Genomic DNA, 25,393 nt, shown 5'->3' with positions numbered 1-25,393 from the left:
GTCCAAGGCCTGTCTCAGGGCCTGTCTCTGCTGTGAGTGCAGGGCCTGTCTCTGCTGTGAGTGCAGGGCCTGTCTCTGCTGTGAGTTCAGAGCCTGTCTCTGTTGTGGGTGCAGGGCCTGTCTCTGCTGTGAGTTCAGAGCATGTCTCTGTTGTGAGTGCAGGGCCTGTCTCTGCTGTGAGTCCAGAGCCTGTCTCTGCTGTGAGTCCAAGGCCTGTCTCAGGGCCTGTCTCTGCTGTGAGTGCAGAGCCTGTCTCTGTTGTGGGTGCAGGGCCTGTCTCTGCTGTGAGTTCAGAGCATGTCTCTGTTGTGAGTGCAGGGCCTGTCTCTGCTGTGAGTCCAGAGCCTGTCTCTGCTGTGAGTCCAAGGCCTGTCTCAGGGCCTGTCTCTGCTGTGAGTGCAGAGCCTGTCTCTGTTGTGGGTGCAGGGCCTGTCTCTGATGTGAGTTCAGAGCATGTCTCTGCTGTGAGTGCAGGGCCTGTCTCTGCTGTGAGTCCAGAGCCTGTCTCTGCTGTGAGTCCAAGGCCTGTCTCAGGGCCTGTCTGTAAGGAAATGCCTCCTTGGCATGGTTACCCCCTGACTTTTTGCCTTTGCTGATGCTATGTTTTGAATTGAAAGTGTGCTGAGGCCTGCTAACCAGGCCCCAGCACCAGTGTTCTTTCCCTAACCTGTACTTTTGATTCCACAATTGACACACCCTGGCATCCAGATAAGTCCCTTGTAACTGGTACCTCTGGTACCAAGGGCCCTGATGCCAGGGAAGGTCTCTAAGGGCTGCAGCATGTCTTATGCCACCCTGGAGACCCCTCACTCAGCACAGACACACTGCTTGCCAGCTTGTGTGTGCTGGTGAGAACAAAACGAGTAAGTCGACATGGCACTCCCCTCAGGGTGCCATGCCAGCCTCTCACTGCCTATGCAGGTATAGATAAGTCACCCCTCTAGTAGGCCTTACAGCCCTAAGGCAGGGTGCACTATACCATAGGTGAGGGCACCAGTGCATGAGCACTGTGCCCCTACAGTATCTAGCAATACCTTAGACATTGTAAGTGCAGGGTAGCCATAGGAGTATATGATCTGGGAGTCTGTTTTACACGAACTCCACAGCACCATAATGGCTACACTGAAAACTGGGAAGTTTGGTATCAAACTTCTCAGCACAATAAATGCACACTGATGCCAGTGTACATTTTATTGTAAAATACACCACAGAGGGCACCTTAGAGGTGCCCCCTGAAACTTAACCGACTATCTGTGTAGGCTGACTGGTTCCAGCAGCCTGCCACACTAGAGACATGTTGCTGGCCCCATGGGGAGAGTGCCTTTGTCACTCTGAGGCCAGTAACAAAGCCTGCACTGGGTGGAGATGCTAACACCTCCCCCAGGCAGGAGCTGTAACACCTGGCGGTGAGCCTCAAAGGCTCACCCCTTTGTCACAGCACAGCAGGGCACTCCAGCTTAGTGGAGTTGCCCGCCCCCTCCGGCCACGGCCCCCACTTTTGGCGGCAAGGCTGGAGGAAACAAAGAAAGCAACAAGGAGGAGTCACTGGCCAGTCAGGACAGCCCCTAGGGTGTCCTGAGCTGAAGTGACTCTAACTTTTAGAAATCCTCCATCTTGCAGATGGAGGATTCCCCCAATAGGATTAGGGATGTGACCCCCTCCCCTTGGGAGGAGGCACAAAGAGGGTGTACTCACCCTCAGGGCTAGTAGCCATTGGCTACTAACCCCCCAGACCTAAACACGCCCTTAAATTTAGTATTTAAGGGCTTCCCTGAACCTAAGAATTTAGATTCCTGCAACTACAAGAAGAAGGACTGCTGAGCTGAAAAACCCCTGCAGAGGAAGAACAGAAGACACCAACTGCCTTGGCCCCAGACTCACCGGCCTGTCTCCTGCCTTCCAAAGAACCCTGCTCCAGCGACGCTTTCCAAGGGACCAGCGACCTCTGAATCCTCTGAGGACTGCCCTGCTTCGAAAAAGACAAGAAACTCCCGAGGACAGCGGCACTGCTCCAAAAGAACTGCAACTTTGTTACAAGGAGCAGATTTAAAGACCCCTGCAACTCCCCGCAAGAAGCGTGAGACTTGCAACACTGCACCCGGCGACCCCGACTCGACTGGTGAAGAACAACTAACTCAGGGAGGACCCTCCGGCGACTCTACGACTGTGAGTAACCAAAGTTGTCCCCCCTGAGCCCCCACAGCGACGCCTGCAGAGGGAATCCCCAGGCTCCCCCTGACCGCGACTGTCTGAACTCCATTTCCCGACGGCTGGAAAAGACCCTGCACCCGCAGCCCCCAGCGCCTATTGAAACTGAACTTCTGTGCAGGAGTGACCCCCAGGAGGCCCTCTCCCTTGCCTAGGTGGTGGCTACCCCGAGGAGCCCCCCCCTTGCCTGCCTGCACCGCTGAAGAGACCTCTTGGTCTCCCATTGAAAACTAAAGGAAACCCGACACTTGTTTGCACACTGCACCCGGCCGCCCCCGCGCTGCTGAGGGTGTACTTTCTGTGCTAGCTTGTGTCCCCCCCGGTGCCCTACAAAACCCCCCTGGTCTGCCCTCCGAAGACGCGGGTACTTACCTGCTGGCAGACTGGAACCGGGGCACCCCCTTCTCTCCATTGAAGCCTATGTGTTTTGGGCACCTCTTTGACCTTTGCACCTGACCGGCCCTGAGCTGCTGGTGTGATAATTTTGGGGTTGCTCTGAACCCCCAACGGTGGGCTACCTTGGACCAAAAACTGAAACCTGTAAGTGACTTACTTACCTGTTAAAACTAACAATACTTTACCTCCCCCAGGAACTGTGAAAATTGCACTGTGTCCACTTTTAAAACAGCTATTTGTGTTTTATGTAAAAAGTATACATGCAAATGAAATGATTCAAAGTTCCTAAAGTACTTACCTGCAATACCTTTCAAATGAGATATTACATGTAAAATTTGAACCTGTGGTTCTTAAAATAAACTAAGAAAATATATTTTTCTATAACAAAACCTATTGGCTGGATTTGTCTCTGAGTGTGTGTTCCTCATTTATTGCCTGTGTGTATGTACAACAAATGCTTAACACTACTCCTTGGATAAGCCTACTGCTCGACCACACTACCACAAAATAGAGCATTAGTATTATCTCTTTTTACCACTATTTTACCTCTAAGGGGAACCCTTGGACTCTGTGCATGCTATTCCTTACTTTGAAATAGCACATACAGAGCCAACTTCCTACATTGGTGGATCAGCGGTGGGGTACAAGACTTTGCATTTGCTGGACTACTCAGCCAATACCTGATCACACGACAAATTCCAAAAATTGTCATTAGAAATTGATTTTTGCAATTTGAAATTTTTTCTAAATTCTTTAAAGTCCTGCTAGGGCCTTGTGTTAGTCCCTGTTAGCATTTCTTTTAGAGTTTAAAAGTTTGTAAAAGTTTGAATTAGATTCTAGAACTAGTTTTAGATTCTTAAAAAGCATTCCAACTTTTAGAAGAATAATGTCTAGTACAGATATGAATGTGGTGGAACTCGACACCACACCTTACCTCCATCTCCAGATGAAAGAGCTAAGGTCACTCTGTACAATAAGAAAAATAACAATGGGCTCCAGACCTACCAAACTACAGCTCCAGGAGCTGTTGGCAGAGTATGATAGAGCCAACCCATCTGTAGGTGGCAACACAGATGATGATGATAGTGACTTGGAGGTTGATTCCCCACCACCAGTCCTATCTAGGGAGAACAGGGCCTCTCAAGCCCTGACTCCAAAAATAATAGTCAGAGATGCTGGCTCCCTCACAGGAGGGTCCAGCCTCTCTGAAATCACTGAGGATAACTCCAGTGAAGAGGACATCCAGTTAGCCAGGATGGCCAAAAGATTGGCTTTGGAAAAACAGATCCTAGCCATAGAAAGGGAAAGACAAGAGATGGGCCTAGGACCCATCAATGGTGGCCGCAACATAAATAGGGTCAGAGATTCTCCTGACATGTTGAAAATCCCCAAAGGGATTGTAACAAAATATGAAGATGGTGATGACATCACCAAATGGTTCACAGCTTTTGAGAGGGCTTGTGAAACCAGAAAAGTGAACAAATCTCACTGGGATGCTCTCCTTTGGGAAATGTTCACAGGAAAGTGTAGGGATAGACTCCTCACACTCTCTAAAAAAGATGCAGAATCTTATGACCTCATGAAGGGTACCCTGATTGAGGGCTTTGGATTCTCCACTGAGGAGTATAGGATTAGATTCAGGGGGGCTCAAAAATCCTCGAGCCAGACCTGCGTTGACTTTGTAGACTACTCAGTAAAAACACTAGATGGTTGGATTCAAGGCAATGGTGTAAATGATTATGATGGGCTGTACAATTTATTTGTGAAAGAACACCTATTAAGTAATTGTTTCAATGATAAACTGCATCAGCATCTGGTGGACCTAGGACCAATTTCTCCCCAAGAATTGGGAAAGAAGGCGGACCATTGGGTCAAGACTAGGGTGTCCAAAACTTCCACAGGGGGTGACCAAAAGAAAGGGGTCACAAAACCTCCCCAGGGGAAAGGTGGTGAGACAGCCAAAAACAAAAATAGTAAAGAGTCTTCTACAGGCCCCCAAAAACCTGCACAGGAGGGTGGGCCCAGAGCCTCTTCACAAAACAATTCTGGGTACAAGGGTAAAAACTTTGATCCCAAAAAGGCCTGGTGTCGTAGCTGTAGTCAGTCTGGACACCAAACTGGAGACAAGGCCTGTCCCAAGAAAGATACCACTTCTAACTCCCATCCAGCTAAAACTGGAATGGCCAGTCTCCAAGTGGGATCAACAGTGTGCCCAGAGCAAATCAGGTGCCACACTGAAGCTACATTAGTCTCTGAGGGTGGGGTGGATTTAGCCACACTGGCTGCCTGGCCCCCTAACATGCAAAAATACAGGCAGCAGCTCTTAATTAATGGGACAAGTGTAGAGGGCCTGAGGGATACAGGTGCCAGTGTCACCATGGTGACAGAGAAACTGGTTTCCCCTGGCCAATACCTGACTGGACAAACCTATCCAGTCACCAATGCTGACAATCAAACTAAAGTACATCCCATGGCAATGGTAACTTTAGAGTGGGGAGGGGTCAATGGCCTGAAACAGGTGGTGGTCTCCTCAAATATCCCAGTAGACTGTTTGCTTGGAAACGACCTGGAGTCCTCAGCATGGGCTGAGGTAGAACTGAAAACCCATGCAGCCATGCTGGGTATCCCTGAACTGGTGTGTGTCAAGACAAGGGCACAGTGCAAGGCTCAGGGTGAAAAAGTAGAGCTGGAGTCTGGAAAAAGGGCCCAGCCTACCAAGAGGAAAGGAAAGACAGCTGGGAAACCAGCTGCAACACAACAACAGAAAGTGAACCTCTCTTCTCAGGAAGAAGTTCTGCCCTCTGAGGGAACTGAGCCTATGGAGTTGGAACCTTATCAGGTTGAGCTCTTAGGCCCAGGGGGACCCTCAAGGGAGCAGTTGTGTAAGGGGCAAGAAACCTGTCCCTCTCTTGAAGGCCTTAGGCAGCAAGCTGATGAAGAGTCCAAAGGCAAGAAAAATGGAACACATAGGGTCTGTTGGGAAGATGGACTCCTGTATACTGAGGCAAGAGATCCCAAACCTGGTGCCACTAGGAGAGTGGTAGTGCCTCAGGGTTTCAGAGAGTTTATTCTGACCTTAGCCCATGATATTCCCCTTGCTGGGCATTTGGGACAAACCAAGACGTGGGAGAGGTTAGTCAACCACTTCTACTGGCCCAATATGTCCCAGAAGGTTAATGAGTTTTGCCTCTCCTGCCCCACCTGTCAAGCTAGTGGTAAGACAGGTGAGCATCCAAATGCCCCCCTCATTCCACTTCCAGTGGTGGGGGTCCCCTTTGAAAGAGTGGGTGTGGACATAGTTGGTCCACTAGAACCTCCCACAACCTCAGGAAATATGTACATCCTAGTAGTAGTGGATCATGCTACTAGGTATCCTGAAGCTGTTCCCCTTAGGTCGACTACTGCCCCTGCAGTAGCCAAGGCCCTCATTGGTATCTTTACCAGAGTGGGCTTCCCTAAGGAGGTGGTTTCTGACAGAGGTACCAACTTCATGTCAGCTTACCTAAAACACATGTGGAATGAGTGTGGAGTGACTTATAAATTCACTACACCATATCATCCACAAACGAATGGCCTTGTTGAGAGATTCAACAAGACATTAAAGGGCATGATCATGGGGCTCCCAGAAAAACTCAAAAGGAGATGGGATGTCCTCCTGCCATGTCTGCTTTTCGCTTACAGAGAGGTGCCTCAGAAGGGAGTAGGGTTCTCACCCTTTGAACTTCTGTTTGGCCACCCTGTAAGGGGACCACTTGCTCTTGTTAAAAAAGGCTGGGAGAAACCTCTTCACGAGCCTAAACAAGACATAGTGGACTATGTACTTGGCCTTCGCTCAAGAATGGCAGAGTACATGGAAAAGGCAAGTAAAAACCTTGAGGCCAGCCAACAACTCCAGAAGTTGTGGTATGACCAAAAGGCTGCACTGGTTGAATTTCAACCAGGGCAGAAAGTCTGGGTTCTGGAGCCTGTGGCTCCCAGGGCACTTCAGGACAAATGGAGTGGCCCTTACCCAGTACTAGAGAGGAAGAGTCAGGTCACCTACCTGGTGGACCTGGGCACAAGCAGGAGCCCCAAGAGGGGGATCCATGTGAACCGCCTTAAGCTCTTCCATGACAGGGCTGATGTAAATCTGTTGATGGTAACAGATGAGGACCAGGAAGCTGAGAGTGAGCCTCTCCCTGATCTCCTCTCAACAGACCCTAAAGATGGCTCAGTGGATGGAGTGATCTACTCAGACACCCTCTCTGGCCAACAGCAAGCTGACTGTAGGAAGGTCCTGCAACAGTTTGCTGAACTCTTTTCCCTAACCCCTGGTCAGACTCACCTGTGTACCCATGATGTGGACACAGGAGACAGCATGCCTGTCAAAAACAAAATATTTAGACAGTCTGATCAAGTTAAGGAAAGCATCAAGGTGGAAGTCCACAAGATGCTGGAATTGGGAGTAATAGAGCACTCTGACAGCCCCTGGGCTAGCCCAGTGGTCTTAGTCCCCAAACCTCACACCAAAGATGGAAAGAGAGAGATGAGGTTTTGTGTGGACTACAGAGGTCTCAACTCTGTCACCAAGACAGATGCCCATCCCATTCCTAGAGCTGATGAGCTAATAGACAAATTAGGGGCTGCCAAATTCTTAAGTACCTTTGACTTAACAGCAGGGTACTGGCAAATCAAAATGGCCCCTGGAGCAAAAGAAAAGACAGCATTCTCCACACCTGATGGGCATTATCAGTTCACTGTTATGCCCTTTGGTTTAAAGAATGCCCCTGCCACCTTCCAAAGGTTGGTGAATCAAGTCCTTGCTGGGTTGGAATCCTGTAGTGCAGCTTATCTTCATGATATTGCTGTCTTCAGCTCCACCTGGCAGGATCACCTGGTCCACCTGAAGAAGGTTTTGAAGGCTCTGCAAGCTGCAGGCCTCTCTATCAAGGCATCCAAATGCCAGATAGGGCAGGGAACTGTGGTTTACTTGGGACACCTTGTAGGTGGAGGCCAAGTTCAGCCACTCCAACCCAAGATCCAGACTATTCTGGACTGGGTAGCTCCAAAAACCCAGACTCAAGTCAGGGCATTCCTTGGCTTGACTGGGTACTATAGGAGGTTTGTGAAGGGATATGGATCCATTGTGACAACCCTCACAGAACTCACCTCCAAGAAAATGCCCAAGAAAGTAAACTGGACTGTAGAATGCCAACAGGCCTTTGACACCCTGAAGCAAGCTATGTGCACAGCACCAGTTCTAAAAGCTCCAGATTACTCCAAGCAATTCATTGTGCAAACAGATGCCTCTGAACATGGGATAGGGGCAGTTTTGTCCCAAACAAATGATGATGGCCTTGACCAGCCTGTTGCTTTCATTAGCAGGCGGTTACTCCCCAGGGAGCAGCGTTGGAGTGCCATTGAGAGGGAGGCCTTTGCTGTGGTTTGGTCCCTGAAGAAGCTGAGACCATACCTCTTTGGTACTCACTTCCTAGTTCAGACTGACCACAGACCTCTCAGATGGCTGATGCAAATGAAAGGTGAAAATCCAAAACTGTTGAGGTGGTCCATCTCCCTACAGGGAATGGACTTTATAGTGGAACACAGACCTGGGACTGCCCATGCCAATGCAGATGGCCTTTCCAGGTTCTTCCACTTAGACAATGAAGACTCTCTTGGGAAAGGTTAGTCTCATCCTCTTTCGTTTGGGGGGGGGGTTGTGTAAGGAAATGCCTCCTTGGCATGGTTACCCCCTGACTTTTTGCCTTTGCTGATGCTATGTTTTGAATTGAAAGTGTGCTGAGGCCTGCTAACCAGGCCCCAGCACCAGTGTTCTTTCCCTAACCTGTACTTTTGATTCCACAATTGACACACCCTGGCATCCAGATAAGTCCCTTGTAACTGGTACCTCTGGTACCAAGGGCCCTGATGCCAGGGAAGGTCTCTAAGGGCTGCAGCATGTCTTATGCCACCCTGGAGACCCCTCACTCAGCACAGACACACTGCTTGCCAGCTTGTGTGTGCTGGTGAGAACAAAACGAGTAAGTCGACATGGCACTCCCCTCAGGGTGCCATCCCAGCCTCTCACTGCCTATGCAGGTATAGATAAGTCACCCCTCTAGTAGGCCTTACAGCCCTAAGGCAGGGTGCACTATACCATAGGTGAGGGCACCAGTGCATGAGCACTGTGCCCCTACAGTATCTAAGCAATACCTTAGACATTGTAAGTGCAGGGTAGCCATAGGAGTATATGGTCTGGGAGTCTGTTTTACACGAACTCCACAGCACCATAATGGCTACACTGAAAACTGGGAAGTTTGGTATCAAACTTCTCAGCACAATAAATGCACACTGATGCCAGTGTACATTTTATTGTAAAATACACCACAGAGGGCACCTTAGAGGTGCCCCCTGAAACTTAACCGACTATCTGTGTAGGCTGACTGGTTCCAGCAGCCTGCCACACTAGAGACATGTTGCTGGCCCCATGGGGAGAGTGCCTTTGTCACTCTGAGGCCAGTAACAAAGCCTGCACTGGGTGGAGATGCTAACACCTCCCCCAGGCAGGAGCTGTAACACCTGGCGGTGAGCCTCAAAGGCTCACCCCTTTGTCACAGCACAGCAGGGCACTCCAGCTTAGTGGAGTTGCCCGCCCCCTCCGGCCACGGCCCCCACTTTTGGCGGCAAGGCTTGAGGAAACAAAGAAAGCAACAAGGAGGAGTCACTGGCCAGTCAGGACAGCCCCTAGGGTGTCCTGAGCTGAAGTGACTCTAACTTTTAGAAATCCTCCATCTTGCAGATGGAGGATTCCCCCAATAGGATTAGGGATGTGACCCCCTCCCCTTGGGAGGAGGCACAAAGAGGGTGTACTCACCCTCAGGGCTAGTAGCCATTGGCTACTAACCCCCCAGACCTAAACACGCCCTTAAATTTAGTATTTAAGGGCTTCCCTGAACCTAAGAATTTAGATTCCTGCAACTACAAGAAGAAGGACTGCTGAGCTGAAAAACCCCTGCAGAGGAAGAACAGAAGACACCAACTGCCTTGGCCCCAGACTCACCGGCCTGTCTCCTGCCTTCCAAAGAACCCTGCTCCAGCGACGCTTTCCAAGGGACCAGCGACCTCTGAATCCTCTGAGGACTGCCCTGCTTCGAAAAAGACAAGAAACTCCCGAGGACAGCGGCACTGCTCCAAAAGAACTGCAACTTTGTTACAAGGAGCAGATTTAAAGACCCCTGCAACTCCCCGCAAGAAGCGTGAGACTTGCAACACTGCACCCGGCGACCCCGACTCGACTGGTGAAGAACAACCAACTCAGGGAGGACCCTCCGGCGACTCTACGACTGTGAGTAACCAAAGTTGTCCCCCCTGAGCCCCCACAGCGACGCCTGCAGAGGGAATCCCCAGGCTCCCCCTGACCGCGACTTTCTGAACTCCATTTCCCGACGGCTGGAAAAGACCCTGCACCCGCAGCCCCCAGCGCCTAAAGAAACTGAACTTCTGTGCAGGAGTGACCCCAAGGAGGCCCTCTCCCTTGCCTAGGTGGTGGCTACCCCGAGGAGCCCCCCCCCCTTGCCTGCCTGCACCGCTGAAGAGACCTCTTGGTCTCCCATTGAAAACTAAAGGAAACCCGACGCTTGTTTGCACACTGCACCCGGCCGCCCCCGCGCTGCTGAGGGTGTACTTTCTGTGCTAGCTTGTGTCCCCCCCGGTGCCCTACAAAACCCCCCTGGTCTGCCCTCCGAAGACGCGGGTACTTACCTGCTGGCAGACTGGAACCGGGGCACCCCCTTCTCTCCATTGAAGCCTATGTGTTTTGGGCACCTCTTTGACCTTTGCACCTGACCGGCCCTGAGCTGCTGGTGTGATAATTTTGGGGTTGCTCTGAACCCCCAACGGTGGGCTACCTTGGACCAAAAACTGAAACCTGTAAGTGACTTACTTACCTGTTAAAACTAACAATACTTTACCTCCCCCAGGAACTGTGAAAATTGCACTGTGTCCACTTTTAAAACAGCTATTTGTGTTTTATGTAAAAAGTATACATGCAAATGAAATGATTCAAAGTTCCTAAAGTACTTACCTGCAATACCTTTCAAATGAGATATTACATGTAAAATTTGAACCTGTGGTTCTTAAAATAAACTAAGAAAAGATATTTTTCTATAACAAAACCTATTGGCTGGATTTGTCTCTGAGTGTGTGTTCCTCATTTATTGCCTGTGTGTATGTACAACAAATGCTTAACACTACTCCTTGGATAAGCCTACTGCTCGACCACACTACCACAAAATAGAGCATTAGTATTATCTCTTTTTACCACTATTTTACCTCTAAGGGGAACCCTTGGACTCTGTGCATGCTATTCCTTACTTTGAAATAGCACATACAGAGCCAACTTCCTACATTGGTGGATCAGCGGTGGGGTACAAGACTTTGCATTTGCTGGACTACTCAGCCAATACCTGATCACACGACAAATTCCAAAAATTGTCATTAGAAATTGATTTTTGCAATTTGAAATTTTTTCTAAATTCTTTAAAGTCCTGCTAGGGCCTTGTGTTAGTCCCTGTTAGCATTTCTTTTAGAGTTTAAAAGTTTGTAAAAGTTTGAATTAGATTCTAGAACTAGTTTTAGATTCTTAAAAAGCATTCCAACTTTTAGAAGAATAATGTCTAGTACAGATATGAATGTGGTGGAACTCGACACCACACCTTACCTCCATCTCCAGATGAAAGAGCTAAGGTCACTCTGTACAATAAGAAAAATAACAATGGGCTCCAGACCTACCAAACTACAGCTCCAGGAGCTGTTGGCAGAGTATGATAGAGCCAACCCATCTGTAGGTGGCAACACAGATGATGATGATAGTGACTTGGAGGTTGATTCCCCACCACCAGTCCTATCTAGGGAGAACAGGGCCTCTCAAGCCCTGACTCCAAAAATAATAGTCAGAGATGCTGGCTCCCTCACAGGAGGGTCCAGCCTCTCTGAAATCACTGAGGATAACTCCAGTGAAGAGGACATCCAGTTAGCCAGGATGGCCAAAAGATTGGCTTTGGAAAAACAGATCCTAGCCATAGAAAGGGAAAGACAAGAGATGGGCCTAGGACCCATCAATGGTGGCAGCAACATAAATAGGGTCAGAGATTCTCCTGACATGTTGAAAATCCCCAAAGGGATTGTAACAAAATATGAAGATGGTGATGACATCACCAAATGGTTCACAGCTTTTGAGAGGGCTTGTGAAACCAGAAAAGTGAACAAATCTCACTGGGATGCTCTCCTTTGGGAAATGTTCACAGGAAAGTGTAGGGATAGACTCCTCACACTCTCTAAAAAAGATGCAGAATCTTATGACCTCATGAAGGGTACCCTGATTGAGGGCTTTGGATTCTCCACTGAGGAGTATAGGATTAGATTCAGGGGGGCTCAAAAATCCTCGAGCCAGACCTGCGTTGACTTTGTAGACTACTCAGTAAAAACACTAGATGGTTGGATTCAAGGCAATGGTGTAAATGATTATGATGGGCTGTACAATTTATTTGTGAAAGAACACCTATTAAGTAATTGTTTCAATGATAAACTGCATCAGCATCTGGTGGACCTAGGACCAATTTCTCCCCAAGAATTGGGAAAGAAGGCGGACCATTGGGTCAAGACTAGGGTGTCCAAAACTTCCACAGGGGGTGACCAAAAGAAAGGGGTCACAAAACCTCCCCAGGGGAAAGGTGGTGAGACAGCCAAAAACAAAAATAGTAAAGAGTCTTCTACAGGCCCCCAAAAACCTGCACAGGAGGGTGGGCCCAGAGCCTCTTCACAAAACAATTCTGGGTACAAGGGTAAAAACTTTGATCCCAAAAAGGCCTGGTGTCGTAGCTGTAGTCAGTCTGGACACCAAACTGGAGACAAGGCCTGTCCCAAGAAAGATACCACTTCTAACTCCCATCCAGCTAAAACTGGAATGGCCAGTCTCCAAGTGGGATCAACAGTGTGCCCAGAGCAAATCAGGTGCCACACTGAAGCTACATTAGTCTCTGAGGGTGGGGTGGATTTAGCCACACTGGCTGCCTGGCCCCCTAACATGCAAAAATACAGGCAGCAGCTCTTAATTAATGGGACAAGTGTAGAGGGCCTGAGGGATACAGGTGCCAGTGTCACCATGGTGACAGAGAAACTGGTTTCCCCTGGCCAATACCTGACTGGACAAACCTATCCAGTCACCAATGCTGACAATCAAACTAAAGTACATCCCATGGCAATGGTAACTTTAGAGTGGGGAGGGGTCAATGGCCTGAAACAGGTGGTGGTCTCCTCAAATATCCCAGTAGACTGTTTGCTTGGAAACGACCTGGAGTCCTCAGCATGGGCTGAGGTAGAACTGAAAACCCATGCAGCCATGCTGGGTATCCCTGAACTGGTGTGTGTCAAGACTAGGGCACAGTGCAAGGCACAGGGTGAAAAAGTAGAGCTGGAGTCTGGAAAAATGGCCCAGTCTACCAAGAGAAAAGGAAAGTCAGCTGGGAAACCAGCTGCAACACAACAACAAAAAGAGAACCTCTCTTCTCAGGAAGAAGTTCTGCCCTCTGAGGGAACTGAGCCTATGGAGCTGGAACCTTATCAGGTTGAGCTCTTGGGCCCAGGGGGACCCTCAAGGGAAGAGTTGTGTAAGGGACAAGAAACCTGTCCCTCTCTTGAAGGCCTTAGGCAGCAAGCTGCTGAAGAGTCCAAAGGCAAGAAAAATGGAACACATAGGGTCTGTTGGGAAGATGGACTCCTGTATACTGAGGCAAGAGATCCCAAACCTGGTGCCACTAGGAGAGTGGTAGTGCCTCAGGGTTTCAGAGAGTTTATTCTGACCTTAGCCCATGATATTCCCCTTGCTGGGCATTTGGGACAAACCAAGACGTGGGAGAGGTTAGTCAACCACTTCTACTGGCCCAATATGTCCCAGAAGGTTAAGGAGTTTTGCCTCTCCTGCCCCACCTGTCAAGCCAGTGGTAAGACAGGTGGGCATCCAAATGCCCCCCTCATTCCACTTCCAGTGGTGGGGGTCCCCTTTGAAAGAGTGGGTGTGGACATAGTTGGTCCACTAGAACCTCCCACAGCCTCAGGAAATATGTACATCCTAGTAGTAGTGGATCATGCTACTAGGTATCCTGAAGCTGTTCCCCTTAGGTCGACTACTGCCCCTGCAGTAGCCAAGGCCCTCATTGGTATCTTTACCTGAGTGGGCTTCCCTAAGGAGGTGGTTTCTGACAGAGGTACCAACTTCATGTCAGCTTACCTAAAACACATGTGGAATGAGTGTGGAGTGACTTATAAATTCACTACACCATATCATCCACAAACTAATGGCCTTGTTGAGAGATTCAACAAGACATTAAAGGGCATGATCATGGGGCTCCCAGAAAAACTCAAAAGGAGATGGGATGTCCTCCTGCCATGTCTGCTTTTCGCTTACAGAGAGGTGCCACAGAAGGGAGTAGGGTTCTCACCCTTTGAACTTCTGTTTGGCCACCCTGTAAGGGGACCACTTGCTCTTGTTAAAGAAGGCTGGGAGAGACCTCTTCATGAGCCTAAACAAGACATAGTGGACTATGTACTTGGCCTTCGCTCAAGAATGGCAGAGTACATGGAAAAGGCAAGTAAAAACCTTGAGGCCAGCCAACAACTCCAGAAGTTGTGGTATGACCAAAAGGCTGCACTGGTTGAATTTCAACCAGGGCAGAAAGTCTGGGTTCTGGAGCCTGTGGCTCCCAGGGCACTTCAGGACAAATGGAGTGGCCCTTACCCAGTACTAGAGAGGAAGAGTCAGGTCACCTACCTGGTGGACCTGGGCACAAGCAGGAGCCCCAAGAGGGTGATCCATGTGAACCGCCTTAAGCTCTTCCATGACAGGGCTGATGTAAATCTGTTGATGGTAACAGATGAGGACCAGGAAGCTGAGAGTGAGCCTCTCCCTGATCTCCTCTCAACAGACCCTAAAGATGGCTCAGTGGATGGAGTGATCTACTCAGACACCCTCTCTGGCCAACAGCAAGCTGACTGTAGGAAGGTCCTGCAACAGTTTGCTGAACTCTTTTCCCTAACCCCTGGTCAGACTCACCTGTGTACCCATGATGTGGACACAGGAGACAGCATGCCTGTCAAAAACAAAATATTTAGACAGTCTGATCAAGTTAAGGAAAGCATCAAGGTGGAAGTCCACAAGATGCTGGAATTGGGAGTAATAGAGCACTCTGACAGCCCCTGGGCTAGCCCAGTGGTCTTAGTCCCCAAACCTCACACCAAAGATGGAAAGAGAGAGATGAGGTTTTGTGTGGACTACAGAGGTCTCAACTCTGTCACCAAGACAGATGCCCATCCCATTCCTAGAGCTGATGAGCTAATAGACAAATTAGGGGCTGCCAAATTCTTAAGTACCTTTGACTTAACAGCAGGGTACTGGCAAATCAAAATGGCCCCTGGAGCAAAAGAAAAGACAGCATTCTCCACACCTGATGGGCATTATCAGTTCACTGTTATGCCCTTTGGTTTAAAGAATGCCCCTGCCACCTTCCAAAGGTTGGTGAATCAAGTCCTTGCTGGGTTGGAATCCTGTAGTGCAGCTTATCTTGATGATATTGCTGTCTTCAGCTCCACCTGGCAGGATCACCTGGTCCACCTGAAGAAGGTTTTGAAGGCTCTGCAAGCTGCAGGCCTCTCTATCAAGGCATCCAAATGCCAGATAGGGCAGGGAACTGTGGTTTACTTGGGACACCTTGTAGGTGGAGGCCAAGTTCAGCCACTCCAACCCAAGATCCAGACTATTCTGGACTGGGTAGCTCCAAAAACCCAGACTCAAGTCAGGGCATTCCTTGGCTTGACTGGGTACTATAGGAGGTTTGTGAAGGGATATGGATCCATTGTGACAACCCTCACAGAACTCACCTCCAAGAAAATGCCCAAGAAAGTAAACTGGACTGTAGAATGCCAACAGGCCTTTGACACCCTGAAGCAAGCTATGTGCACAGCACCAGTTCTAAAAGCTCCAGATTACTCCAAGCAATTCATTGTGCAAACAAATGCCTCTGAACATGGGATAGGGGCAGTTTTGTCCCAAACAAATGATGATGGCCTTGACCAGCCTGTTGCTTTCATTAGCAGGCGGTTACTCCCCAGGGAGCAGCGTTGGAGTGCCATTGAGAGGGAGGCCTTTGCTGTGGTTTGGTCCCTGAAGAAGCTGAGACCATACCTCTTTGGTACTCACTTCCTAGTTCAGACTGACCACAGACCTCTCAGATGGCTGATGCAAATGAAAGGTGAAAATCCAAAACTGTTGAGGTGGTCCATCTCCCTACAGGGAATGGACTTTATAGTGGAACACAGACCTGGGACTGCCCATGCCAATGCAGATGGCCTTTCCAGGTTCTTCCACTTAGACAATGAAGACTCTCTTGGGAAAGGTTAGTCTCATCCTCTTTCGTTTGGGGGGGGGGGCTGTGTAAGGAAATGCCTCCTTGGCATGGTTACCCCCTGCCTTTTTGCCTTTGCTGATGCTAAGTTATGATTTGAAAGTGTGCTGAGGCCTGCTAACCAGGCCCCAGCACCAGTGTTCTTTCCCTAACCTGTACTTTTGATTCCACAATTGACACACCCTGGCATCCAGATAAGTCCCTTGTAACTGGTACCTCTGGTACCAAGGGCCCTGATGCCAGGGAAGGTCTCTAAGGGCTGCAGCATGTCTTATGCCACCCTGGAGACCCCTCACTCAGCACAGACACACTGCTTGTCAGCTTGTGTGTGCTGGTGAGAACAAAACGAGTAAGTCGACATGGCACTCCCCTCAGGGTGCCATGCCAGCCTCTCACTGCCTATGCAGGTATAGATAAGTCACCCCTCTAGTAGGCCTTACAGCCCTAAGGCAGGGTGCACTATACCATAGGTGAGGGCACCAGTGCATGAGCACTGTGCCCCTACAGTATCTAAGCAATACCTTAGACATTGTAAGTGCAGGGTAGCCATAGGAGTATATGGTCTGGGAGTCTGTTTTACACAAACTCCACAGCACCATAATGGCTACACTGAAAACTGGGAAGTTTGGTATCAAACTTCTCAGCACAATAAATGCACACTGATGCCAGTGTACATTTTATTGTAAAATACACCACAGAGGGCACCTTAGAGGTGCCCCCTGAAACTTAACCGACTATCTGTGTAGGCTGACTGGTTCCAGCAGCCTGCCACACTAGAGACATGTTGCTGGCCCCATGGGGAGAGTGCCTTTGTCACTCTGAGGCCAGTAACAAAGCCTGCACTGGGTGGAGATGCTAACACCTCCCCCAGGCAGGAGCTGTAACACCTGGCGGTGAGCCTCAAAGGCTCACCCCTTTGTCACAGCACAGCAGGGCACTCCAGCTTAGTGGAGTTGCCCGCCCCCTCCGGCCACGGCCCCCACTTTTGGCGGCAAGGCTGGAGGAAACAAAGAAAGCAACAAGGAGGAGTCACTGGCCAGTCAGGACAGCCCCTTGGGTGTCCTGAGCTGAAGTGACTCTAACTTTTAGAAATCCTCCATCTTGCAGATGGAGGATTCCCCCAATAGGATTAGGGATGTGACCTCCTCCCCTTGGGAGGAGGCACAAAGAGGGTGTACTCACCCTCAGGGCTAGTAGCCATTGGCTACTAACCCCCCAGACCTAAACACGCCCTTAAATTTAGTATTTAAGGGCTTCCCTGAACCTAAGAATTTAGATTCCTGCAACTACAAGAAGAAGGACTGCTGAGCTGAAAAACCCCTGCAGAGGAAGAACAGAAGACACCAACTGCCTTGGCCCCAGACTCACCGGCCTGTCTCCTGCCTTCCAAAGAACCCTGCTCCAGCGACGCTTTCCAAGGGACCAGCGACCTCTGAATCCTCTGAGGACTGCCCTGCTTCGAAAAAGACAAGAAACTCCCGAGGACAGCGGCACTGCTCCAAAAGAACTGCAACTTTGTTACAAGGAGCAGATTTAAAGACCCCTGCAACTCCCCGCAAGAAGCGTGAGACTTGCAACACTGCACCCGGCGACCCCGACTCGACTGGTGAAGAACAACCAACTCAGGGAGGACCCTCCGGCGACTCTACGACTGTGAGTAACCAAAGTTGTCCCCCCTGAGCCCCCACAGCGATGCCTGCAGAGGGAATCCCCAGGCTCCCCCTGACCGCGACTGTCTGAACTCCATTTCCCGACGGCTGGAAAAGACCCTGCACCCGCAGCCCCCAGCGCCTAAAGAAACTGAACTTCTGTGCAGGAGTGACCCCCAGGAGGCCCTCTCCCTTGCCTAGGTGGTGGCTACCCCGAGGAGCCCCCCCCTTGCCTGCCTGCACCGCTGAAGGGACCTCTTGGTCTCCCATTGAAAACTAAAGGAAACCCGACGCTTGTTTGCACACTGCACCCGGCCGCCCCCGCGCTGCTGAGGGTGTACTTTCTGTGCTAGCTTGTGTCCCCCCCGGTGCCCTACAAAACCCCCCTGGTCTGCCCTCCGAAGACGCGGGTACTTACCTGCTGGCAGACTGGAACCGGGGCACCCCCTTCTCTCCATTGAAGCCTATGTGTTTTGGGCACCTCTTTGACCTTTGCACCTGACCGGCCCTGAGCTGCTGGTGTGATAATTTTGGGGTTGCTCTGAACCCCCAACGGTGGGCTACCTTGGACCAAAAACTGAAACCTGTAATTGACTTACTTACCTGTTAAAACTAACAATACTTTACCTCCCCCAGGAACTGTGAAAATTGCACTGTGTCCACTTTTAAAACAGCTATTTGTGTTTTATGTAAAAAGTATACATGCAAATGAAATGATTCAAAGTTCCTAAAGTACTTACCTGCAATACCTTTCAAATGAGATATTACATGTAAAATTTGAACCTGTGGTTCTTAAAATAAACTAAGAAAAGATATTTTTCTATAACAAAACCTATTGGCTGGATTTGTCTCTGAGTGTGTGTTCCTCATTTATTGCCTGTGCGTATGTACAACAAATGCTTAACACTACTCCTTGGATAAGCCTACTGCTCGACCACACTACCACAAAATAGAGCATTAGTATTATCTCTTTTTACCACTATTTTACCTCTAAGGGGAACCCTTGGACTCTGTGCATGTATTCCTTACTTTGAAATAGCACATACAGAGCCAACTTCCTACACTGTCTCTGCTGTGAGTGCAGGGCCTGTCTCTGCTGTGAGTCCAGAGCCTGTCTCTGCTGTGGGTCCAAGGCCTGTCTCAGGGCCTGTCTCTGCTGTGAGTGCAGGGCCTGTCTCTGCTGTGAGTTCAGAGCCTGTCTCTGTTGTGGGTGCAGGGCCTGTCTCTGCTGTGAGTTCAGAGCATGTCTCTGCTGTGAGTGCAGGGCCTGTCTCTGCTGTGAGTCCAGAGCCTGTCTCTGCTGTGAGTCCAAGGCCTGTCTCAGGGCCTGTCTCTGCTGTGAGTGCAGGGCCTGTCTCTGCTGTGAGTTCAGAGCCTGTCTCTGTTGTGGGTGCAGGGCCTGTCTCTGCTGTGAGTGCAGGGCCTGTCTCTGCTGTGAGTGCAGGGCCTGTCTCTGCTGTGAGTGCAGGGCCTGTCTCTGCTGTGGGTGCAGGACCTGTCTCTGCTGTGGGTGCAGGGCCTGTCTCTGCTGTGAGTGCAGGGCCTGTCTCTGCTGTGAGTGCAGGGCCTGTCTCTGCTGTGAGTGCAGGGCCTGTCTCTGCTGTGAGTGCAGGGCCTGTCTCTGCTGTGGGTGCAGGGCCTGTCTCTGCTGTGAGTGCAGGGCCTGTCTCTGCTGTGGGTCCAGGGCCTGTCTCTGCTGTGAGTGCAGGGCCTGTCTCTGCTGTGAGTCCAGGGCCTCTCTCTGCTGTGACGTCACGTGCCCTCTGACCCCGATCCCCAGAAGATCCAGGATGCTGGTGCCCCGGTGTCATCTCTGCAGGAGGAGCGCCAGCTCTGCTGTACCGAGCCAGCCCTGCCCCGCTCCCCGGTGCCACCCCCTGCTCTGTTGTGCCCACGTTACTCCCTCGCCCTCTGCACCTGTGCAGGGGGCTGGTGTAGGGACAGTGCCTGTGCTCAGCAGAGCCCGAGCGCCTGGACGCAGACTGGAACAGGAGCACTGCTCGTGGTCAGAAGTGCTGCCTTGGTTCCGACCCGAACAGGAGCACAGTCTGAACACAGGGAAGGGGCAGGAATCATGCTGGCACTGCAGCAGTGCCTGACCTCTGTACCGGAGTAGTGCCTGGAGTCAGTACAGCAGCAGTGCCTAGACTCGGAGATGGTGCAGTGCCTGACCTCTGTGATGGTACCGGAGTAGTGCCTGGAGTCGGTACAGCAGCAATGGCTGGACTCGGAGATGGTACTGGAGTACTGCCTGGAGTCAGTACAGCAGCAATGCCTAGACTCGGAGATGGTGCAGTGCCTGACCTCTGTGATGGTACCGGAGTAGTGCCTGGAGTCAGTACAGCAGCAATGCCTAGACTCGGAGATGGTGAGGTGCCTGACCTCTGTGATGGTACCGGAGTAGTGCCTGGAGTCGGTACAGCAGCCATGGCTGGACTCGGAGATGGTACTGGAGTAGTGCCTGGAGTCAGTAGAGAAACAATGCCTAGACTCGGAGATGGTGCAGTGCCTGACTTCTGTAATGGTACCGGAGTAGTGCCTGGAGTCGGTACAGAAACAATGCCTGGACTCGGAGATGGTGTAGTGCCTGACCTCTCTGATGGTACTGGAGTAGTGCCTGGAGTCACTACAGCAGCAATGCCTGGACTCCGAGATGGTGCAGTGCCTGACTTCTGTAATGGTACCGGAGTAGTGCCTGGAGTCGGTACAGCAGCAATGCCTAGACTCGGAGATGGTGCAGTGCCTGACCTCTGTGATGGTACCGGAGTAGTGCCTGGAGTCAGTACAGCAGCAATGCCTAGACTCGGAGATGGTGTAGTGCCTGACCTCTCTAATGGTACTGGAGTAGTGCCTGGAGTCACTACAGCAGCAATGCCTGGACTCGGAGATGGTGCAGTGCCTGACTTCTGTAATGGTACCGGAGTAGTGCCTGGAGTTGGTACAGAAACAATGCCTGGACTCGGAGATGGTGTAGTGCCTGACCTCTCTAATGGTACTGGAGTAGTGCCTGGAGTCAGCACAGCAGCAATGCCTGGACTCCGAGATGGTGCAGTGCCTGACCTCTGTAATAGTACCGGGGAAGTGCCTGGAGTCAGCACTAGCACAGAATCAGTAACTCCCTTCTTTTCTTGCTTGTTACTCCCACCACTCTGCACCCTGCCTGCACCCCTTGGACCCTGTGTTACTCCAGCCTTTGTGAATCCTACTAGCACCCCTTGGCCTCTTTGTTCCTCTCTCTGCACCCCTTGGACCCTTTGTTACTCCCGCCTATCTCTGTCAATCCTTCCTGCTCTCCTAAGACCCTTTGTTACTCCTGCCTCTCTCTGCGAATCCTTCCTGCACTACCTGGACTCTGTTACTCCTGCGTTTCACTGTGCACCCTGCCTGCACCCCTTGGACCCTTTGTTACTCCAGCCTTTGTGAATCCTAGTAGTACCCCTTGGCCTTAGACTCTTCGTTCCCCTCTGTGCACCCCTTGGACCCTTTGTTACTCCTGCCTCTCTCTGTGAATCCTTCCTGCTCTCCCTGGACTCTGTTACTCCTGCCTCTCTCTATGCACCCTGCCTGCACTCTCTGGACCCTTTGTTACTGCTATTTCACTGTGTGCTCCCTGCCTGCACTCTCTGGACCTTTTGTTACTCCTATTTCTCTGTGTGCAAGTTGTCTATACTGTTTGGTCTTCATGTTTAAAGGTTAATGCTCTCTTTCCAGCCCTCAGTGACTAGCTCGGGGAACAGGCTGGTGAGTGAAGTCACTGTGCTGGTCACTCAGAAGCTCCTCGAGTCTGACATCTCCTGTAGCGCCAGTAACGGCTTCGGGACTTCTAGGCGCACCTTCAAGCTCAGTATTGGTGAGTGTCAATGACCCTTGAGCACAGTGCTTAAGGAAGGGTGCACGTGTGACACTGAGTGTGCATTTGTTGTGCTTGTGCAGATAGTTAGTGAAACTCTGAAGGTGCATGTGAGGCACGACGGGGGTGAATGAATGGACTGCTGATGGTACGTACATCTGTTCAACGTCTGCCATTGTTCTGACAAAGCGCTTAACTGGGTATTGTACGTACATATTTGGAAGTGGCATTGATGTTTGTGTGAGGTGCTGATGGTGCACGTGTAGTGCACTGACTATTAATGTGTGAGGTGCTGATGGTGTACGTGTAGTGCACTGACAATGATTGTGTGAGGTGATGGTGTATGTAGATTGCACTGACTATTAATGTGTGAGGAGCTGATGGTGCACGTGTAGTGCACTGACAATGATTGTGTGAGGTGCTGATGGTGCACGTGTAGTGCACTGACAATGAATGTGTGAGGTGATGATGGTGTATGTATATTGCACTGACTATTAATGTGTGAGGAGCTGATGGTGCACGTGTAGTGCACTGACTATTAATGTGTGAGGTGCTGATGGTGCACGTGTACTGCGCTTACAATGTGTGAGATGCTGGTGGTGCTCGTGTAGTGCACTGACAATGATTGTGTGAGGTGATGATGGTGTATGAATCTTGCACTGACTATTAATATGTGAGGTGGTGATAATGTACGTGTAGTGCACTGACAATGATTGTGTGAGGGGCTGATGGTGCACGTGTCGTGCACTGACAATGAATATTATTATTATTATTAGAGCTTCTAGAGCGCCTGGGTACCTGGGGCTTCGCAGCGCTAAGGCAGGACCACTAAACAGGCACAAAACAGAAGCTGACGAACTATGAAGGAAGTGAAGTCTTCAACTTTTTACCAAAAGAAAGTCCCGAGCTCTCTAAGCTGAGATGCAGCGGGAGAACATTCATAGATTTGCTGCTTTAGGTAAAATAAGTGCTTTCTTAACACGAGGCACGTTCATTAAAGAGGCAGACGGGGACCTCAGTGATCTTTGAGGGATAGAGGGAGTTACAATCCGCCCAAGTACATCCGGGCCCTTCTCATGAAGTGCTCGGAATTTGACGCGCTGTTGATCGGGAGCCCATGGAGAGAGGCCGGGGCAGCCTTGGCGGAGGATGTCTGGGAAGGTCCATCAGCAGCATGTAATGTCCATCAGCAGCATGTAGTGTCCATCAGCAGCATGTAGTGTCCATCAGCAGCATGTAATGTCCATCAGCAGCATGATGTCCATCAGCAGCATGTAATGTCCATCAGCAGCATCTAATGTCCATCAGCAGCATCTAATGTCCATCAGCAGCATGTAATGTCCATCAGCAGCATGTAGTGTCCATCAGCAGCATCTGATGTCCATCAGCAGCATGCAGCAGCATGCAATGTCCATCAGCAGCATGTAGTGTCCATCAGCAGCATGTAATGTCCATCAGCAGCATCTGATGTCCATCAGCAGCATGCAATGTCCATCAGTAGCCCATCAGCAGCATCTAATGTCCATCAGCAGCATCTAATGTCCATCAGCAGCATCTAATGTCCATCAGCAGCATGTAATGTCCATCAGCAGCATGTAGTGTCCATCAGCAGCATCTGATGTCCATCAGCAGCATGCAGCAGCATGCAATGTCCATCAGCAGCATGTAGTGTCCATCAGCAGCATGTAATGTCCATCAGCAGCATCTGATGTCCATCAGCAGCATGTAATGTCCATCAGCAGCATGTAGTGTCCATCAGCAGCATGTAATGTCCATCAGCAGCATGTAGTGTCCATCAGCAGCATGTAATGTCCATCAGTAGCCCATCAGCAGCATGTAATGCCCATCAGCAGCATCTGATGTCCATCAGCAGCATGCAGCAGCATGCAATGTCCATCAGCAGCATGTAGTGTCCATCAGCAGCATGTAATGTCCATCAGCAGCATCTGATGTCCATCAGCAGCATGCAATGTCCATCAGTAGCCCATCAGCAGCATGCAATGTCCATCAGCAGCATGTAGTGTCCATCAGCAGCATGTAGTGTCCATCAGCAGCATGTAATGTCCATCAGCAGCATCTAATGTCCATCAGCAGCATCTAATGTCCATCAGTAGCCCATCAGCAGCATGTAATGCCCATCAGCAGCATGTAGTGTCCATCAGCAGCATGTAATGTCCATCAGCAGCATGTAGTGTCCATCAGCAGCATGTAGTGTCCATCAGCAGCATGTAATGTCCATCAGCAGCATGATGTCCATCAGCAGCATGTAATGTCCATCAGCAGCATGTAATGTCCATCAGCAGCATCTAATGTCCATCAGCAGCATCTAATGTCCATCAGCAGCATGTAATGTCCATCAGCAGCATGTAGTGTCCATCAGTAGCATCTGATGTCCATCAGCAGCATGTAATGTCCATCAGCAGCATGTAATGTCCATCAGCAGCATCTAATGTCCATCAGCAGCATTCTGTGCCACCTGTGATCTCTTGAAGACATAGGATGTGGAGCTCAGGAGCAGAAGATGCCCGTGATCGAGGCGTGACAACGTGAGCGCCTGAACATGAAGCCTCTTGGCCACAAAAGAGAGGAGCGTAAAGAGTTTTCTGAAGGTCCTTAACCGAGTGAGACAGGGGCTCCCGTGAGATGGGAGTCCAGCCAAAAGCCTAAATCTTTTCTATTGTCTTTAGGTGGGGAGGTCTTTTAATCCTACCGGGACTGGAGCAGGGGGCTTGAGGAGGGGTGGGTTCCCCGCCAACATAACCTGTGTTTCCTCGTCATTAAGCTTGCTGTCCGCCGTCCATCCGGCAACATCCGACAGACCAGATGATAAGGTGGCCTGTTCTGAATTGGTGCTGGTGGAAAAAGAGAAGGGTATCATGGGTATAAGACACCAGGGATACACCATGGGGCTCCACAATCTTTGCCGAAGGGGCCACATAAATATTAAAAAGCAAAGGGCTTAAGGATGAGCCCTCTGGAACCCCACAGGCGAGAGAATTTTTTTTTATAAAACTATGCCGGATCAAGGACTGGAAAAGTCCTCTGATTCAAATAAGATGAAAACTATTTAAGGCTGGTACCCTCAATTCCCATTCGGGAGATTCTGTGAAGTAAGATTTCATGACCCACAGAGTCAAAGGCGGCGCTTACATCAAGTAAGTGATTGCTGTATACCCACCCGCGTCCAGGCGCTGTCGAGCGTCTTCAGTAACAGCAGCAGGGCAGTGTCCCTGGTGTGGTCGGAATCGTATTTGGGTGTTAGGAAGATTACGCTCCTCGAGACAGCCTGACACTTGATTGCCTATGTTTCTCGATTGCTGCTGATGCTGTAGAGAGGAGGATGGCACTGTAGTCACAGATTACTGTTGTATCAAGGCCGGGTTCTTCTAATAGGGGCTTGACGACGGCATGTTTCCAGTCTTGCGGGAGATGCCCAAGAGAAAGGGAGTGGTTACCAACGTTGGTTAGCGCAGGGGTTATAACATCCGATCCTAAGGCGAAGATGGACGGGGGTGGCTCCAAAGGAGATCCAGGCTTTATAGAGCAAAGGTAATTACGCACTAATTCTTCCCTCAGGGGCTGAAAAACTGAGCGTAGGGCTCTAGAAGACTGGGGGTCAGCGTGGGGGGGCTAACCTATCCTCCTACAAAGAATTGCTGGGGAGAGTTGCCTGAATGTCAGGTCATCTTTTGAAAGAAACAGGCTAATTCTTTACCGTGTTCCTTGGAACCTTTATTTACGTTACTGGGGAGGGAGGCTGAGTCATTTCTTTAAAAGAGATCTCTCTAAGGGAATGGGAGGACTGCTCTACCCTAGAGGTATAAAAAGATGCCTGCGCAACCTTAATTTCCGCA

The 25,393-nt window shown here is 50.2% G+C and overlaps 1 protein-coding gene across 2 annotated transcripts in view; it reads left to right on the top strand.

Annotated features, from left to right (window-relative positions):
- Positions 1-25,393, top strand: part of BCAM (basal cell adhesion molecule (Lutheran blood group)) — a 233,016-nt gene that overhangs the window by 189,766 nt on the left and 17,857 nt on the right. For both annotated transcript variants that reach the window (XM_069201450.1, XM_069201449.1), the window contains exon 12: positions 21,401-21,539. In XM_069201450.1, the coding sequence (XP_069057551.1) occupies positions 21,401-21,539 (139 nt within the window). The remainder of the gene's footprint in view (positions 1-21,400; positions 21,540-25,393) is intronic.

The sequence above is a fragment of the Pleurodeles waltl genome, chromosome 7 (genome assembly GCF_031143425.1).
Source record: "Pleurodeles waltl isolate 20211129_DDA chromosome 7, aPleWal1.hap1.20221129, whole genome shotgun sequence".
In the NCBI taxonomy this organism is placed as follows: domain Eukaryota; kingdom Metazoa; phylum Chordata; class Amphibia; order Caudata; family Salamandridae; genus Pleurodeles; species Pleurodeles waltl.
Note: the sequence above shows the minus strand (reverse complement) of the source record. Positions and strands in the feature narration are given on the sequence as shown.